The sequence below is a fragment of the Triticum aestivum genome, chromosome 5B (assembly GCF_018294505.1).
Source record: "Triticum aestivum cultivar Chinese Spring chromosome 5B, IWGSC CS RefSeq v2.1, whole genome shotgun sequence".
NCBI lineage: Eukaryota > Viridiplantae > Streptophyta > Magnoliopsida > Poales > Poaceae > Triticum > Triticum aestivum.
Genome location: NC_057807.1, coordinates 509,723,452 through 509,743,137, shown reverse-complemented (window position 1 = coordinate 509,743,137; position 19,686 = coordinate 509,723,452). Strand labels below are relative to the sequence as shown.

At 44.6% G+C, this 19,686-nt stretch overlaps 2 protein-coding genes across 2 annotated transcripts; both read right to left on the bottom strand.

The window, feature by feature from the left end:
- Positions 1-575: 575 nt before the first annotated feature.
- On the bottom strand, positions 576-4,483 carry LOC123112826 (probable inactive purple acid phosphatase 29). The gene is made up of 4 exons (XM_044533927.1): positions 3,908-4,483; positions 2,090-2,481; positions 1,236-1,686; positions 576-897 (listed from the first exon to the last, which is right to left on the bottom strand). The coding sequence occupies exons 1-4, from the start codon at positions 4,218-4,220 to the stop codon at positions 866-868; spliced, it is 1,188 nt and encodes a 395-aa protein (XP_044389862.1). The 5' UTR covers positions 4,221-4,483; the 3' UTR covers positions 576-865.
- Positions 4,484-13,601: 9,118 nt separating this feature from the next.
- Positions 13,602-16,671, bottom strand: LOC123112824 (probable inactive purple acid phosphatase 29). Its single transcript, XM_044533926.1, has 4 exons — positions 16,080-16,671; positions 14,995-15,386; positions 14,143-14,593; positions 13,602-13,946 (listed from the first exon to the last, which is right to left on the bottom strand). The coding sequence occupies exons 1-4, from the start codon at positions 16,381-16,383 to the stop codon at positions 13,915-13,917; spliced, it is 1,179 nt and encodes a 392-aa protein (XP_044389861.1). The 5' UTR covers positions 16,384-16,671; the 3' UTR covers positions 13,602-13,914.
- Positions 16,672-19,686: the final 3,015 nt, after the last annotated feature.

The following is a 19,686-nucleotide window of genomic DNA, read 5'->3' as shown; positions in this document are numbered from 1 at the left end:
TTTCTAGATGTGAGATTCTATATTGTCTATTAAATCAACCCATGTGTGTGTGAGAAAGTTTCTTGCGCTGACGACACATGTACTATATTGGTATTACAATGTCGCATATTTATGATTATTTTTTGCCAGGTGGTGAGAGGGTCATGTGTTTTTATAGGCTGGTTGTTGCCCATTGATTTAATCATGAACCAAATTTAAAATTTGACACCTCAATCGAAATCGTTGACCCAATTAAAATTGTGAACCAGATCCAAAATTGAACACCTCAATTGAATAAAACTATGAACCAAATTCAAAATAACCTCAATCAAAATCGTTGACCTAGTCAAAATCATAAATCAAACTCAAAATTGACTGAGAGCTCCAAAATTAGAGATTGTGATTTATTTGTTAGAAGGGTTGGGTACGCTTTGCTGCTTGTGGGGAACGTTACAACTCATCTATGCATCAGTGCATCAAGTTTTCTTTTTTCTTTTTGCAAGGGAGCAGTTCATCAATTTGCCTTTACTACCCAGCCCGCAGTGCATCAATTGTGTTGCTGGAATGTTCTGCAAACGTTACAATGGTAAGGCCCATGCTGCACAAATTTTCTTTCGACACCCAAGCCCATTTGCAGAGAGTGACATTTGATACTACATCAAATCATGGTTCACCCGCTCAAAAAGAAAAGAAAAATCAAATAATGGTTCACCTTTTTCTTTCTTTATATGCGAACAATTACAATGCTACGAACCTGCGTATACATGAAGCATACCATCTGTTTTCGTTTACACGGTTGCTAATTTCGTAATAAGCTAAGCACCACCAGCACACATGACGAGCAGAGGTAGGACGCATCACTCACTCGCTGTCCCCAATCCTGAACTCAGCTTCTGTCATGATCCTTCCTGCGCCTTCCTGACAATGACAATCAGCAACACTTTAGATAAGTTGTGGTTCTGAAAACATACGCCCCTTCGATCAGTACAGTAATTTCATACTACTATTATCTACTACTACAAGAGAGTGGACCATGTTATTATCATGTTCACTCTGTCTAATACTCCCTCCGTCCGAAAATACTTGTCATCAAAATGAATAAAAAGGGGTGTATCTAGAACTAAAATACGTCTAGATACATCTCCTTTCATCCATTTTGATGACAAGTATTTGCAGACGGAGGGAGCACTAGTGTTAGTACTGTTATCAAGCCTCTATTCCATAGCACCATGCTCATGCATGTGTGAGCGTCTTACCATTAGAGCCTCTGTTCCACAGGACCTCGGAGTCGATTGTGGTGAGGTGTTGATCATCAAGCCTCTTCCATGTCTTGATAGACTTCACGCCTTGCCACTCGCCACTCACTGTCTTCTCAAGCTGCATAGACACCACTCTTGCTCTCCTGGACCACCCCGCCTTCCCGTACGCATGGTAACCTAACCCACCGGCATAGCAGAGCTGAATACCGGTGAGCTTCCCGCAGAAGTCATTTATGTGATCATGTCCTATGAAGGCAGCCTTCACATCTCCGGCTTCCACCATCATGGTAAAGAAACCGGAGTTGATTGATGGCGAGCTGATACTCTCCTGCTTCACTCCTGTGAAATCGGATGCTGTGAAGCTTCTGAACTCCGGCAATGGAATGTGGAAGTATGCAAGAGCAGGTGCTGGCTCCTTCTGCCTGGGTTCTTCATTCCTGTAGTTTTTCTGCATTTTATTGTGAGTTTTGTTATTTTAACTTGTAACAAAAATATGTACTACATAGCACCAACAAAATGAGATTACCATACTAGTGTCACCATGAAAACAACCTGGTATTCTTATCTCTCTATACTCAACTTAACCCAGAAAATATTTTGAAACCAACTGTATTCGGAACTACTGTACCAGGCCAACAAACATATATACATGTATTCTGAAATAGCATGAATTTCTTGAGTTATGTCTTCAGAACAAATAGCGACAACATTTTGCAGAGTTAATGTGGTTCAACACATAATTATTGTGTTGTTGCTGATAGCAAAACAGCATCCACCTACTCAGTATGGCAGTAGAAAGTGTAAGGAGTGAGCATCACACCAAGATGGTGACCAATCACTAATTTATTTACCTGCAGACTCAAAGAGGTTTGCTTGAACCAAGCTTGCTGTGAAGCCTTGATCCAACCATAACCAGGGATCCACCATACAGTAGAATGGTCACCACTGTCGAGAAAATACAGGTTGAGCACTGATTTGTTAGCCACCTGTGTTCCTTCGACCCCAGCAACTTCCAGGTTATAATTTCCGTAGCCGTCGATCTCTACTCCTTCAGGGTTGAAGCGTGACAGGGTGTTCTTCATGCCTACAAGGTGGCGCATCACGCCCTCCCGCGACAGGGTGCCCTCCTGGTCATGGTTACCGAGCACAGCAGCCCAGGGAATGTTCATGGCGATTGCCGGGGCGATGGCTGCGTCCATCGACTTGGCCGCATCGGTTGAATCCGCGCCAAAAATGTTATCGCCTGCCCAGAAAACACTGTTGTTGAATTATTATTTTTCAAAACGGAGGCAAAAGCTTTGCCTCATCTCATTAATAAAGAAGAAGAGAATTGCCCGGTTAATTGCGGAAAACGGGACGAAAAACGCTACATCTCACAAAGGGGCAACACTGGCCAACCTGGCTATCCACACAAGACTCACACACGCCGCCGAGAGAGGAGCACCATCGAGGCGGACTACAGGCGTCATCGTCATCACTCCTCCGCGAGCCAGCGACTCCGACTTCACCCGCAAATCCCCATCGGCGAGGCACACCCCGCAACAACCTGCATCAAGTCCGCATCGACCTATGCCAAACAGTTGGCCACCAGGAGCATCGACGAGACAGCTCCGACTTTGAGGACTACCAAATGCAGAAGAAATATGCAGGGCTCGTGCCGCCGAAGACCTCCTCGAGGACCACCAAACATCTGTCATCGTTGCCGCCTAGGCTCTTCCAAGGCAGCTCCGACTCCGCACGCCACAGCGAGACCAAGAGAAAACAGGTCATCACCTTGGACCTCCATATCGCCAATTGACCGCTGCCAAACACGATAACGTGTATGTCCAGCCCTGGGAAAGCACGCAGGGAGTCACCATCTTCAAGACGACGCCCTCAAGAGGGGGAGTGACATGGATCGACGCCGTTATCCAACCCTGCACCGCAGGTCCAAGGTCTTCACCCGAAGATGGCCTCCGAGGCCGGGGAGAGAGGAGAGCTCCACGACAACCCCCCAAGAGGGTAAGCAACGTCCACGGATGCCGCGTCATCAGGCTTTCGCCCGGAGCAACCTATACCCCGCACCCCACGCAATCCGACAGCAGCGCCGTCGACCTTTTTCGATAAAGGGAATATATTAATATCGTGAAGATACCTATTACACCCGGCCTCTGCAACAACGCAATACCCTAACCCGCTAGCCCAAACACCTCCAACGTGGCTGGCGGCGCAACCACCATGCCAGAGCCACCATCCTCGCCGCCAACAGAAGCCAACGGGCCAGATCGGGCGCGGACCAGATCTATTTTCCACCAAACCCTTTGGTAATAGCAACAAAATCCGCTGGCAGTTCTTTGTAATAAGAAGCCGGGAGCGAAGTCAGGGCTTGACATCTTCCTAGTAAATTTCTATTCACAAAGGCAGCTACATTTGTATCTTTCCTAGTAGTAAGTATTTGGGGTTTAGCTCCATGTGGACGCAGACATGATCAATGGGACCATTTCATCTTCTTCCCTGGATGGACGGACCAATCATTGAGACCATCTCAGCGGATGAGCGATTGGGCATGGTCAGAATTTCAGTTTTCCCGACCCAATTTCAGTGCAGCTTCTGCTTCGGATTTCTTAATCGAAGTAGTATTAGCAGAGCAGGGGAAGAGGAGGAGGAGGATGGGTGGGTGGGGGTCGGACCGGTGAAGACGACGAGGTCGGGGTCCTCGGCGCGGAGGAGGCGGTAGAGGAAGGCGGTGGTGCTGAGGTCGGAGCAGCCGGGGACCTGCTCGGGCAGCACGTCCTCGCACCCGGTGCTCCGCCCGTCCCCGTAGTGCATGTCCGCCACCTGCAGCACCTTGAACGTGCCGCTCTCCCGCCGGAACCGCAGCCTGCCGCCGCCGTCGCCGCCCGTCCTCTTTCCCTTCCCCGCCGCGGCCGCCGCGTCGAGGAAGAGGCCGAGGAGGAGGAGGAGCATCAGCGGCGGAAAGCGCCGGAGGCCGAGGCGGGCCATGCCGGCCGAGGATGCAGCTGGCTTGCGCGGCGTGGTTCGGACGAGTGGAGCGGAGTGGGAAATAACCGGGGGATTTCTGTTCTTTGCAGGAGGATCTGGCTAACGTGGCTGGGCACCTGCCGCCTGCCAGTTCGTGTTTGGCGGCGAGTCCACGGTGAGATTGAGATTGAGCGCGGTTTGATGTGAGGACGCCGACACCGACGAGTTTTTTTATGGGCCTGTGGGCGGGGGTGGATGAATATTCAGAGTTCAGCTGGGATGCCGGCGACTTCCGCTGGTCGCGACGGAGACGGGGACGGACGAACGGTGCACCAGCTGAAGAAAGGCGCAGCTTATTCCATCCCGCCATGGCATATTCGGCTTCCTTTTTTTTTTCAAAAGGGATTCATTTGAAGTACAAAACACACCAATCATAATAAAAATTATATAGGTCCATGGATCACCGAACGATCATTGCCGCTGTTAGAACGAGCCGCCTGACCTTGTTGATGACAGCCAAGAAATCTGTGCACGTGCCTCTAAGGACCAGCGTCACGGAGCCGCAATCGTTGCCGTTGAATCCTTGAATCGATCTGAAGAATCATTCTGTTCGCCTTTTCATTCGCCCTTCTTCCGTTCGTCTTTTCGTTTGCTTTTTGATTCCTCGTTTGCTGGATTTTTGTTGCCATCATGTCTGAATCTGAGGAGTTTATCGTCGAAAAAGAAAGCAATAATCTTGAGGAAGGTTTTAATGATTTTGCCAATAATGATCATCATGAAGGACCCACTATTATCCATACTAAAACCTCCGTGTGGGTAGCGGTAATATTATTGGAAAAGGGGTGATTCAAGATTTCTTTACTTATGCCGGTACGTTACCTACGCTAGGAGGAGCTATTCTTAATAAAACTAATAGCCCTGCAGATGCAATAACTTTGCTTATAATTAAACTTGAAAGACAATTTATTCATATGCATCCGTGCATATAAAGGATTGTTCTAGAGTTCTTCAATATTCAGCATGCCTCTGTTAAGCGCGCCGCCACTATATTTCCAGCTCATGATTTTAGATTCATTATGAAAGAAGCTAGTGAAATTTTTGCACATTATAAAATAAATGGTGGTTGTCCCCACATAGAGGAGATCCTTTTTAATCAAGAGGAAATAATGCAATTGCAATCTCCCAATTATGTTGCCTATAATGAAAATTTAAGAAAAAGGGTTCCTACCGAGGTTTTGGTTGATAAGATTTTTGAACTCAATGATAATTTTGTTATACAAAACAACAGATTAGGGTTTGTATTAAGAGATGGGCTTATGACGTTCCACCAAACGAATGCTTATAATGATGAGTTGATTATAAAATACAAGGGGCCGAAGGAGGAAGCAATTCCTCCCAAACTTGATCTTAGGGATCTTTATCCTATTAAATTTAGCCCTTTTGATTATTTTTGCTTACCACAAAGGAAACTTTCCGCTGAAAAAAGGGAGTATGAGATGAGCATGGATGATATCCCTTATTATTATGATAATACTTATATATATGTTTTATGCCTAGCTAGGGGCGTTAAACAATAATGCTTGTTGGGAGGCAACCCAATTTTAAATTTTTTTCTACTTTTTGGTTCCTGTTTTCCAATAAATTTATCATCTAGCCTCTGGTTAGATGTGTTTTTATGTTTTAATTTAGCGTTTTTGCCAAGTAAGACCTTTGGGATAGTTTGGAAGATTGTTGATTTGATTTGCTGAAAATCAGAAATTTTTGAGCCCAGTAAAACAATTCAGTAAAACAATTTTAGAAAATCACATAAGCGTGCTTTTGATCTGAATTTTTACACAAGAATGATATACAAATTGCCCAGGTTTTCCTAAATTTTTCAGAATTTTTGGAGTTACAGAATTATAAGAAGTTTCCAGATTGCTACAAAATGTTGTGTATTTAACTGATTATGTTTTCTATGTGGTGTTTACTTATTTTGATGAATCTATGGGTAGTATCGGGGGTTATGAACCATGGAGGAATTGGAATACAGTAGATATTACACCAGTATAAATAAATAATGAGTTCACAAAAGTACCAAAAAATGATGATTTATTTTCTTATACTAACGGATCTCATGAGTTTTCTGCTGAGTTTTGTTTTGTGAAGTTTTCAAGTTTTGGGTAGAGATTTGATGGACTATGGAATAAGGAATGGCAAGAGCCTAAGCTCGGGGATGCCCAAGGCACCCCAAATTAATATTCAAGGACAACCAAGCATCTAAGCTTGGGGATGCCCCGGATGACATCCCCTCATCCGTCTTCAATCCATCGGTAAATTTACTTGAGGCTATATTTTTATTCACCACATGATATGTGTTTTGCTTGGAGCGCCTTGTATGATATGAGTCTTTGCTTTTTAGTTTGCCACAATCATCCTTGATGTACACACCTTTTGAGAGGGACACGCATGAATCGTGTTTTATTAGAATACTCTATGTGCTTCACTTATATCTTTTGAGCTAGGCAATTTTGCTCTAGTGATTCACTTATATCTTTTTAGAGCACGGTGGTGGCTTTATTTTATTGAAATTGATGAACTCCCATGCTTCACTTATATTATTTTGAGAGTCTGTAAACAACGTGGTAATTTGCTTAGGTTATGAATTTTAGTCCTAATATGATGGACATCGAAAAGGGATATAATAAAAACTTTCATGTAAAGAGCATTGAATACTATGAGAAGTTTGATTCCTTGCATTTGTTTTGAGATATAAAGATGGTGATATTAGAGTCATGCTAGTGAGTAATTATGGATTGATAGAAATACTTGTGTTAAAGTTGTGATTCCCGTAGCATGCACGTATGGTGAACCGTTATGTGATGAAGTCGGAGCATGATTTAGTTATTGATTGTCTTCCTTTGTGTGGAGGTCGGGATCACGGTGGTTAACTCCTACCAAGGCTTCCCCTAGGAGCATGCGTGTAGTACTTTGTTTCGATGACTAATAAATTTTTGCAATAAGTATGTGAGTTCTTTATGACTAATATTGAGTTCATGGATTATACGCACTCTCGCGCTTCCACCATTGCTATCCTCTCTAGTACCACAATTCTCGTTGGTGCATTAAACCCACCATTTACCTTCCTCAAAATAGCAATCATACCTATCTATTATGGAATTTTCATAGACATTCCGAGATATATTGCCATGCAACTTCCATTATTTCATTTATTATGACACGCACCATCATTGTCATATTGTTCTTATAGCATGAGGCATTTATATAGTCATATTTTGTTCTAGAATCGAGTTGTAATTCTTGAGCTGTAAGTAAATAAAAGTGTGATGATTATCATTATTAGAGTATTGTCCCATGTGAGGAAATGATGATGGAAACTACTCACAAGTTGGGATGAGTCTCCGTACTTTACAAAAAATAAAAGAGGCCAAAAGAAGCCCAAACAAAAAAAGAGAAAAAAAGAGGCCAAAGAGCCCAAAATAAAAAAATGAGAGAAAAGAGAGAAGGGACAATGCTACTATCCTTTTACCACACTTGTCCTTCAAAGTAGCACCATGATCTTCATGATAGAGAGTCTCATATGTTGTCACTTTCATATACTAGTGGGAATTTTTTATTATAGAATTTGGCTTGTATATTCCAACGATGAGCTTCCTCGAATTGCCCTAGGTCTTCGTGAGCAAGCAAGTTGGATGCACACCCAGTTAGTTTCTTTTTGAGCTTTCATACACTTATAACTCTAGTGCATCCGTTGCATGGCAATCCCTACTCACTCACATTGATATCTATTGATGGGCATCTCCATAGCCCATTGATATGCCTAGTTGATATCAGACTATCTTCTTCTTTTTGTCTTCTTCACAACCACCATATCCTATTATGCCTATAGTGCTATATCCATGGCTCACGCTCATGTATAGCATGGAAGTTGAAAAGGTTTGAGAATACTAAAGTATGAAACAATTGCTTGACTAAAACCCGGGGTTGTGCATGATTTAATACTTTGTGTGATGAAGATGAAGCATAGCCAGACTATATGATTTTGTAGGGATAACTTTCTTTAGCCATGTTTTTTTGAGAAGACGTGATTGCTTTATTAGTATGCTTGAAGTGTTATTGTTTTTATGTTAATATTAAACTTTTGTTTTGAATCTTATGGATCTGAATATTCATGCCACAATAAATAAAAGTACATGAACAAATATGTTAGGTAGCATTCCACATCAAAAATTCTATTTTTATCATTTACCTACTCGAGGACGAGTAGGAATTAAGCTTGGGGATGCTTGATACCTCTCGAACGTGTCTATAATTTTTATTGTTTCATGCTATTATATTATTTGTTTTGGATGTTTTATAAGCATTAATATGCTATTTTATATTATTTTTGGACTAACCTATTAACCTAGAGCCCAGTGCCAGATTCTGTTTTTCCCTTGTTTTTGAGTTTTACAGAAAAAAAATATCAAACAGAGTCCAAACGAAATAAAATTTTTGCGGTGATTTTTTTTGGACCAGAAGACACACGTAGGACTTGGAGATGAAGTCAGAGGAGTCCCGAGGCGGCCACAAGCCTCAGGGGCGCGCCCTAGGGGGCGCCCTGAGGGCTTGTGGGTCTCTCGGAGCTCCTTTAACCCTAATTCTTGGCCTATAAATTTAGAAATATTCTCAAACGACCAGAAGCGTCCACCATAATACTTTTCCGCCGTCGTAACCTTATGTACCCGTGAGATCCCATCTTGGGGCCTTTTCCGGCATCCTGTCGGAGGGGGATTCGGTCACAGAGGGTTTCTACATCAACTCTATTGCCCTTTCGATGAAGCGTGAGTAGTTTACCTCAGACCTACGGGTCCATAGCTAGTAACTAGATAACTTCTTCTCTCTTTTTGATCTTCAATATAATGTTCTCCTCGATGTTCTTGGAGATCTATCCAATGTAATAATCTTTTGCGGTATGTTTGTCGAGATCCGATGAATTGTGGATTTATGATCAAATTATCTATGAATATTATTTGAATCTTCTCTGAATTCTTATATGCACGATTTGATATCTTTGTAGGTTTGGTTTGGCCAACTAGATTGGTTCTTCTTGCAATGGGAGAGGTGCTTAGTTTTGGGTTCAATTTTGCGGTGTCCTCACCCAGTGACATAGTAGGGGTAATAAGGCACGTATTGTATTGTTGTCATCAAGGGTAAAAAGATGGGTTTTCATCATATTGCTTGAGTTTGTCCCTCTACATCATGTCATCTTACTTAAGGTGTTACTCCGTTCTTATGAACTTAATACTCTAGATGCATGCTGGATAGCTATCGATGTTTGGAGTAATAGTAGTAGATGCAAAATCGTTTCGGTCTACTTGACACGGACGTGATGCCTATATTCATAATCATTTCCTTGGATATTGTCATAACTTTATGCTTTTCTATCAATTGTTCGACAGTAATTTGTTCACCCACCGTATGCTTTCTTTGAAGAGAGAAGCCTCTAGTGAAACCTATGCCCCCCGGATCTATTTTCCATCATATATTTTCAGATCTATAAACCAAAAAACCCAAAATACCTCGCTGAGTTTTATTTACTTTTATTTTGTTTTACATTTTAGTAATCTTTTATATCTATCTCCTTCAGATCTCATCCTTGCAAGTGACCTTGAAGGGATTGACAACCCCTTTATTGCATTGGGTGCAAGTGTTTGATTGTTTGTGCAAGTGCATAGATTGAAGACTTGCGTGTACCTCCTACTGGATTGATACCTCATACGTCTCTATCGTATCTACTTTTTCAAACTCTTTTGTCCTTGTTTTGGACTCTAACTTGCATAATTTGAATGGAACTAACCCGGACTGACGTTGTTTTCAGCAGAATTACCATGGTGTTATTTTTGTGCAGAATAAAAAGTTCTCAGAATGATCTGAAACCTCACGGGGATAAGTTTTGGAATTAATAAAAAAATTGGCGAAAGAATCAAGTGAAGGGGGCCCACACCCTGGTCACAAGGTGAGGGGCGCGCCCTCCGACCTTGTGGGCCCCCTGGACCTCCACCGACCTCAACTACAACTCCATATATTCACTTTCGGGGATAAAAAAATCAGAGAAAAGGATTCATCGGGTTTTATGATACAAAGCCACCGCCAAGCCCTGTTCTTCCTCGGGAGGGCAGATCTGGAGTCCATTCAGGGCTCCGGAGAGGGGAATCCATTACCATCGTCATCATCAACCATCCTCCATCACCAATTTCATGATGCTCACCGCCGTGCATGAGTAATCCCATCGTAGGCTTGCTGGACGGTGATGGGTTGGATAAGATTTACCATGTAATAGAGTTAGTTTTGTTAGGATTTGATCCCTAGTATCCACTATGTTCTAAGATTGATGTTGCTATGACTTTGCTATGCCTAATGCTTGTCACTAGGCCCTGAGTGCCATGATTTGAGATCTGAACCTATTATGTTTTCATGAATATATTTGTGTTCTTGATCCGATATTGCAAGTTATAGTCACCTACTACGAGTTATGATCCGGCAACCCCGGAGTGACAATAGTCGGGACCACTCCCGGTGATGACCGTAGTTTGAGGAGTTCATGTATTCACTAAATGTTAATGCTTTGGTCAAGGTACTCTATTAAAAGGAGTTCTTAATATCCCTTAGTTTCCAATAGGGCCCGCTGCCACGGGAGGGTAGGACAAAAGATGTCATGCAAGTTCTTTTCCATAAGCACGTATGACTATATTCGGAATACATGCCTACATTATATTGATGAATTGGAGCTCGTTCTGTGTCACACTATGTTATAACCGTTGCATGATGAATGCCATCCGATATAATTATCCATCATTGATCCATTGCCTACGAGGCTTTCACATATTGATCTTTACTTCATTACTTTTCCGCTGCCACTGTTACTTTTGTCACTGTTACCGTTACTTCCGTACTACTTTGCTACTAAATGCTTTGCTGCAGATATTAAGTCTTTCAGGTGTGGTTGAATTGACAACTCAGCTGATAATATTTGAGAATATTCTTTGGCTCCCCTTGTGTCGAATCAATAAATTTGGGTTGAATACTCTACCCTCGAAAACTGTTGCGATCCCCTATACTTGTGGGTTATCAAGACCTTGGTTCTCAAACCGAGGGTCTGCTGCATCACCCTTTCCTCTTCAAGGAAAAACCAAACCGATAAGTAGCAGCCATGCGTCCATAGTCTTCCTGTATATCATCGGGAGCTTCGTGTGCAAGTATCCTCATAGCTGTTGTGCATTGTGCAGGTGCAATCCTTCTTGCAAATGAAATAGTTGTCGAACTCCCGGATGGCGTTCACAATCCCCAGGAAGAGTTTCCGGCTCATCCAATAACGGCGCCGAAACACTTTCTTGCCGTGCAGTGGAGCGTCGGCGAAGTAGTCGACGTAGAGCAAGCAATAGCCCTCCATTCGATGCCTCTGCTTGCTCTTGCGGTGGCCCGATGCCGAGCCACCTCGCCGCCGCTTTGCATTGTTCACGAACAGGCTGGCCAAAGCGGCGAGGATCATGAGGTTCTCTTCGTCGTCGGTGTCGGCCTCGGCTTCCTCCTCCGTCAGAGCTGCGAACGCCTCCTCCTTGTCGGAGTCCATCGCCGAACAGGGAAATCACCAAACACCTCGCGGGTCGAATCTAGGAGGGAAAAAGGCGTTTCTCGTCTGACAATGGTGGCCCACGCACCACTTTTCCCTCCGCCGGAGCCTCCAGGTGCCCCCTAGTGCGCTGAGTTCGGTTTGGGATCGCTGGGCCAAAAAATGGGCCGAACTAACGGAATTCGACGTCCTAGGGACGCGACTGAGCCATTTTTGGGCGCGGGCGATAAAAAAGGCAGCCCGGGGCGGCGGCTGGAAATGCTCTAACCTCGAGGCAGCATACCATGTTCTGGTTGTGGAGAAACCTCTCGGCGCAGCAACGCCTTTCCTCATGGCCAAGCGATGCTCCAACCGGGTTCTGCTACCACTGGACACAGCATGCTGTGGTTGTGGTCGATTCAGCGGACGACAATTGTTAGTACGAAGGGGAGAAGGTCACAAGGCCATGCAATCCAGAAGAAGAGGAGACTATCTTTGGTGACCCCACCCTTATTGATATCGTCTGCAAATATCTCGCCGATGCATAGCTTATACTACAAAGCATACACACAGAAATAGGATGATTAACGAATAAGAGGTGTCTCGGTGCCCAGACTCATCTGCACCTGGTTAGAAAAAAATCATAAAAATATAGTATAAAAATTCAAAAAATTCCAATTTTATTTTGAGTGGTACACAATTTGGTGTGTGAGGCCCGCTCTAAATTTCAAATCATTTGGACACATGAGAAGCTCTTAGCAAAAAGACAAATTAGACCAAAACAGTACATGAACAGTAAACTTTTTTACGGACCCTCAGTTTGTCTTTTTATCGAGAGCTGCTCAGATATCCAAATGATATGAAAATAGGAGCGGACCTCATGCATCAAAGTTTCTACCGCACAAAAAAAATTAGGATTTTTTTGAATTTTTCTAGTATTTGTTTTGATTTTTTCCGTCAGCGTGGGTGCAGATGAGCTCGGGTGTAGAGATGGATTTTCGGATTAACGATCAATACTAATCTGTGGGCAATCACACGCAGCCATGGACCATTTTGTAAACTGAATATGTGCGAAGAAACAAGAGACCAAGGACAGACATAAATATGATTGAATACGACTAAAAACACTGATACACACAGAGAAATAATAAAACTGAGGGTCTGAAGACTATATATAACTAAGATCTCAGGACCAAAAGACCGAACAATGATGCAAGCCTGCCGACTGAGGACACATAGGAGCTGAGAGCAATGAACATAAACTAAAATGGCAGAACTTGTGCATGAGAAATGTGCTAGTACCTGATTTGCAAAGAAAACAAACTCGCATAGAGCCATTTGAGGTGTCTAGTGTTTGACAGACTCAACTCCACAGGAATTTCATTACAGTTTTTTCTTTGAGTTACAGAGCAGAATGACTGGGTTGGATCTCAAAGATGGACGCGACTAATCGTTACCGGAAATTAAATAAGGAAATGCAAAATAAAGCCACTATTCCAGAGACTTGGGAATCATCACCTACGCATTGGGTTCAAACCCTAGACGCCAGTGTTCCTGGTTGGCCTACAGGAGTATCTGTCATGGCTCCAAGTTTCTCCCCTTTGTCCTCCAAAAGTTTCCTGCTTTGCTGTCTGAATTCGAACTTACTGAAGAAATTGGCAGTTCAGTCCTCTGAACCTGTCACTCGGGTAATGCATTGGGGTTCAGTTTGCGTCCAACTTATCTGGTTGCTGCATCTGGCGGCAAAGTGGAGGTGAGATCTACGTTGATGCTAGAAACACATCAATGAGGTTCTTGTTTCTACTCAACAGTTCAGACACCATTGCAGGTAATAAACTTATGAGAGAAGATACAGGCCGCATTAGCATCGGTATTCTCATTAACTTCCGACATCCGAGACCATTTGCAAAGAGTGAGATATGTACTGAATCACACCGAATCCATGATACCCGCCTTTTTTTCTTGACGTGAAAAGCTACAACTCTGAGAACTTGAGTATACATGTCGCGTACTATCTGTTTTCATTTACACGGTTACGGACTCCGTAATAAGCTGAACACCAACAGCACACATGATGAGTAGAGGTAGGAATAGGATGCAGCATTCACTGTCCCCATCCTGAACTCAGCTTCTGTCATGATCCTTCCTGCCCCTCCCTGCCAATTAGCAACACTTACATAAGTTTTGGTTTTGAAAACATGTTTGTTCGATCAGTACAGTAATTTCATACTATCTATCATAATTCACAAGAAAGTGGACCATTTATTATCCATCCAAGTATCACAATAGCACTGTAATGCATGCTAGAAATAGCACCATGCTCATGCTGTCATGCATATGTGAGTGTCTTACCATTAGAGCCTTTGTTCCACAGGACCTCGGAGTCAATCGTGGTGAGGTGTTGATCGTCAAGCCTCTTCCATGTCTTGATAGACTTTACGTCTTGCCACTCGCCGGTCACTGTCTTCTCAAGCTGCACAGACACCACCCTTGCTCTCCTCGACCACCCGGCCTTCCCATACGCGTGGTAACCGAACCCACCGGCGTAGCACAGCTGAATTCCAGTGAGCTTCCCACAGAAGTCATTTATGTGATCATGTCCTATAAAGGCAGCCTTCACATCTCCGGCTTCCACCATGGTGGTAAAGAAGCCTGAGTTGATTGATGGTGAGCTGATACCCTCCTGCTTCACTCCTGTGAAATTGGATTCTGTGAAACTGCTGAACTCCGGCAATGGAATGTGGAAGTATGCAAGAGCAGGTGCTGGCTCCTTCTGGCTGGGTTGTTGACTCGTGTAGTTTTTCTGCATTTTGCAATAAGTTTTCTTATTCTAATTAGTAACATAAATATGCATATAGCACCAACAAAATGAGAATACCATACTAGTATCATCACTAAAACAACTTGGTATTTTTATCTCTCTATATTTAACTTAACCCGAAAAATATCTCGCTGTGAAACCAATTGTATTCAGAACTACAATGCCAGCAAGCAGGTAGATCATCTATTTTGAAATAGCATGAATTTCTTGAGTTGTGTCTTCAGAATAATTATCAAGAACATTTTGCATAGTTAAGATGGTTCATCGGATCATTCTCATGTGTTGTTGCCAATGGCAACTAGTAGCATCTACCTACTCAGTATGGCAGAAGAAAGTGTAAGAAGCATCACACCAAGATGGTGACAAACCGCAAACTTATTCACCTGGAGACTCGAAGACGTTTTCTGGAACCAAGCTTCCTGGGAAGCCTTGATCCAACCGTAACCAGGGATGGATGGCACGGTAGAATAGTCACCACTGTCAAGAAAATACATGTTGAGCACTGATTTGTTAGCCAGCAGTGTTCCTTCAACCCCACCAACTTCCAGATTATAATTGCCGAAGCCATCGATTTCTACTCCTTCAGGATTGAAGCGTGAAAGAGTGTTCTTCATGCCCACAAGGTGTCGCATCACGCCCTCCCGTGACAGGGTACCCTCCTGGTCATGGTTACCAATCCCAGCAGCCCAGGGAAGGTTCATGGCGATGGCTGGAGCGATCGCCGCGTCCATCGATTTGGCCGCATCGGTTGAATCCGCGCCGTAGATGTTATCACCTGCCCAAGAAACACTGATGTTGAAATTATCTATGCACAATTTAACTATTTCGAACCATGCTATCTATGCACAATTTTTCAGAGGAAAGGTTTTTTTTAAAAAAAAAAGATTGCCCTGCTATGACTGAAAGCAAACTTATGTCTGCACAATTACTATCACTGCAAAAGCATAGTAGCACAAATTATCGCTGGCACATGCGTGTGCGTGTCGTAATCTCAGTGTTTCTGAAAAGATAATTAAAAAATGGGTTGCTAGATTTGCAGCATTGGAAACATCACCAACATCGCCCGTGAAACAAGACGACGAAAACAGGACAGTAACCTGGAGATAATCACAAAGGCGGCTACATTTGTATCTTTCTTTGTTTGGGGTTTAGCTCCATGTGGACGCAGTCATGATCAATCAGACCATTTCATCTTCGTCTGGGTGGACAGACAATCAATTAACTGAAAGCCCGGCAGATGAGTGATTGGGCATGGTCAGAATTTCCATTCCCCCGACCCAATTTCAGTGCAGCTCGTGCTTCGGATTTCTTAATTCTTTGGGGATTACTCCACCAATGCATGGCACTTCTGAATTCTTAACTCGAAATCGGAAGAAGTGGCGACACCAACGAATCACTAGTTAATCGAAGTATTAACAGAATAACAGAGCAGGGAAGAGGGGGAGGATGGGTGGGGGGCAGGTCGGACCTGTGAAGACGACGAGGTCTGGGTCCTCGGCGCGGATGACGCGGTAGAGGAAGGCGGTGGTGTTGAGGTCGGAGCAGCCGGCGACCTGCTCGGGCAGCACGTCCTCGCACGCGGTGCTCCGCCCGTCCGCGTAGTGCATGTCCGCCACCTGCAGCACCTTGAACGTGCCGCCCTCCCGCCGGAACCGCAGCCCGCCGCCGCCCCTCTTCTTTCCCTTCCCTGCCGCCGCCGCCGCGACGAGGAAGAGGGCGAGGAGAAGGAGAAGCATCGGCGGCGGAAAGCGCCGGAGAGCGAGGCGGGCCATGCCGGCCGAGGGTGCAGCTGGCTAGAGCGGCGCGGCGTGGGAAATATAACCGGGGGATCACTGTTTGCTGGCGAAAGTAGCGATTTGTGGTTGCGGTGGATTTCTGTTCTTTATAGGAGGATCTGGCCAACGTGGCCAGGCGCCTGGCAGTTCGCGTTTGGCGGCGAGCGCACGGTGAGATTGAGGGCGGTTTGACGTGAGCCCGCCGACGCCGACGCCGACGCCGGCGAGTTTTTTATTGTGCGGTGTGCGGGGGGTAGGGATGGATACCCACAGTTCAGCTGGGATGCCGTACGTACAGGGATGGAGTCCGTTGGCTGCGGTGCGCGCCGGGGCAGACGGAGAGGGAGCGGGGGGTGCACGAAAGGAAGAAAGAAATGCGCCGATAATTCATCGTGGAGCCCGGGCTCCTCTGCTCCCGCTCAGTAAAAAAATTTAAAAAAAATACTGAGAAAATTCAAAAAATTCCAAATCTTTTTATGGTGGTAGATAATTTGACGCGTAAGGTGCACCTCAAAATTCAACTCATTTGAACATCTGAGCAGCTCTCGACAAAAAAGACAAATCGGGTCAAAACAGTGCGTGAACGGTACACATTTTTACAGACCCTGATTTTGTCTTTTTTGCCGAGAGCTGCTTAGTTGCTCAAATGAGTTGATTTTTGGGGCGCACCTCACCCATCAAATTATCTACCACCACAAAAAAATTGAATTTTTTTGAATTTTTTTAGTATTTGTTTTGAATTTTTTTCTAAGCATGGGTACAGATGAGCCCGGGAGCCAAAACTCCGCGTCTGAAATGCGCAGCTTATTCCATCCTGCCGTCGCATATTCGTCTTGCCCCGGCTTCTATTTTGAATCGGATTTGCCAATTCAGAATTAGGCCTTGTTTGTTTAATAAGTCCTAGGACTTTTTTAAGTCCCAATTTATAAGTCATAAGTCCTTACCTGGTTGTTTACAGGGACTTATAAGTCCCGAGTCCCTACCTGTTTGTTTATAGGGACTTATAAGTCCATGTTGCACCGCTGCAACGAGGCTCAGGAGAGGGCATGTCCAGCGATTGGAGGCACCACTGCAACAAACCGAAGCAGAGCGAACCGAGGCGGGGCGGCGATGGGGCGGCGAACCGAGGCCGACGGGGCGAGAGGCGGGGCGGCGACGGGGCGAGAGGCGGGGCGGCGGCGGCGATTGGACCAAGAGGCAGGCGTCGTGCGGGGAACGAGCCTGGAGCGATGCGGGGTAGGTCCGGCCCGGAATAAGTCCCAATAAACTCCTCCCTGAGAGTCTTATTTGATAAGTCTCAAATCACCATAATAAGTCCCAATAAGTCCCTTGTGTTTGGTTTAGGTGGAACTTATAGGGACTTTTTTAAGTCCCTAAACCAATAAATCCCTGGAAACAAACACCCTCTTAATGAAGTCTTGTCTAAGTCCTATGTTGTTTTTTTTGGCAAACTTTCAATCTATTCTTCTTCAATCATAACAGTACAACGAACACCAGAAATACAAATTATATCCAGATCCGTAGACCACCTAGCGACGACTACAAGTACTGAAGCGAGCCGAAGACGCGCCGCCGTCATCGCCTTTCCATCGCTGGAGTCGGGCACAACTTGTTGTAGTAGACAGTCGGGATGTCGCCGTGCTAAGACCCCATATATAGGATTAGCACCCCAGAACAGTAACCGCCGCCGATGAATAATAATGTAGATCGGAAGGATCAAAACCGGAGACACACGAACGTAGACGAACAACGACGAGATCCGAACAAATCCACCAAAGATAGATCTGCTGGAGACACACCTTCACATGCCCACCAACGATTCTAGATGCACCCCAAAACGGGGGCTAGACTGGGATACCTTTATTCCATCTTCAGGGAGCCGCCATCACCTTGCCTTTTTGAGAAGGACACAAACCCTAACAACATTGAAAAAACGACTCAAAACGGAGCCCTCCCGCCGGACCTTGTCAGGATCCACCGCGCCTCCATGGCCCTACGGCCACCAGAGACGAGACGGACATGTGCCGACGCCGGCGAGAGGCACGGACCCTAACTTTCTTTCTTGAAGGAGAAGGAGGCGGCTGCTGGCGTCTTGGTTGGTCTATCCGTGAGTTATATGGTAGGAGTTAGATGAGACACAATTATTTCTCATCTACTACCTCTGTTCACCAATATAAATATTCTATTTTTGTCTCTAAATTGGATGAGGCACATTTTAGTGTGCTTGTTTCGCTTATTCCAGTTCGTATGCAGTTTATATTAAAATATTTAAAATATCTTATACTTGTGAAGGGAGGGGGTGACGGTGTCCTGGACTAGGGGGTACTCAGCACATCGTCTCCTGACCTATGGGTCGGGCCGAGGACCCCATGGCGGTTCACTAATGGGGCACCACTTTAGGCAGCCCATACCGCATACGAAGTAGAGTCCACAAGACTTGGCGCTCAAGCCAAGGACTCTCCTAAAACCCTAGGCCTCCGGTGTGTATATAAACTGAGGCCAGGCTAGTCAATAGAACATCTAATATTCATTAAAACAATCACGTGGTAGATGCATGTACTATGTACTATCCCCCATATGAATACAATCAAAAGCAGGATGTAGGGTATTATATCTTTGAGAGAGCCCGTACCTGGGTAAAAACCCTGTGTCCGTGTTATCATCGCTCCAAGACGCCTACCTTAGGACCCCTACTATGAGATATGCCGGATATAGAACCGACAAGGGGTAGATGAGAGCTAGCCACGACCATTTTTAATTATTTTTTCGAGCAACGCGCTACCTTTGCATCTAGATAGAAGAGATGCACATGTATTTACAAGAGGCACCATGTTTTTTAGGGGAATGCTCCAAATCCCGAAAAGCCAAAACAGAGAAAGGAACTATAGCCCTATTTGGTTCATAAGTACTAGGACTTTTTCTAGTCCCAACTGAAAAGTTCCTAGTCCCTAAAAAGTTCCTCCATGTTTGTTTTCAGGGACTAAAAAGTCCCTAGTCCCTCCCTAGAGATTATTAAATGACCATGTTACCCCTAGTATACAGAAAAATAACAACCAAACAACACCATGGAGCAGCGGGGCAATGGGTACAGGGAGGGGCATTGTTGGAAAAGTCCCAAAAAAGTCTCTCCTTGAGAGTCTTCTTCATTTAGTCCCAAAAAGCAACTTTTAGTCCCTAGTACTCCCTCATGTTTGGTTAAAAAGTCTCTAAGATGACTTTTTTTAGTCCCTACACCAAAAAGTCCCTGGAAACAAACACCCTCTATGTGAGAATCACGGAAAGGCCCTGCCCATGCGCAGT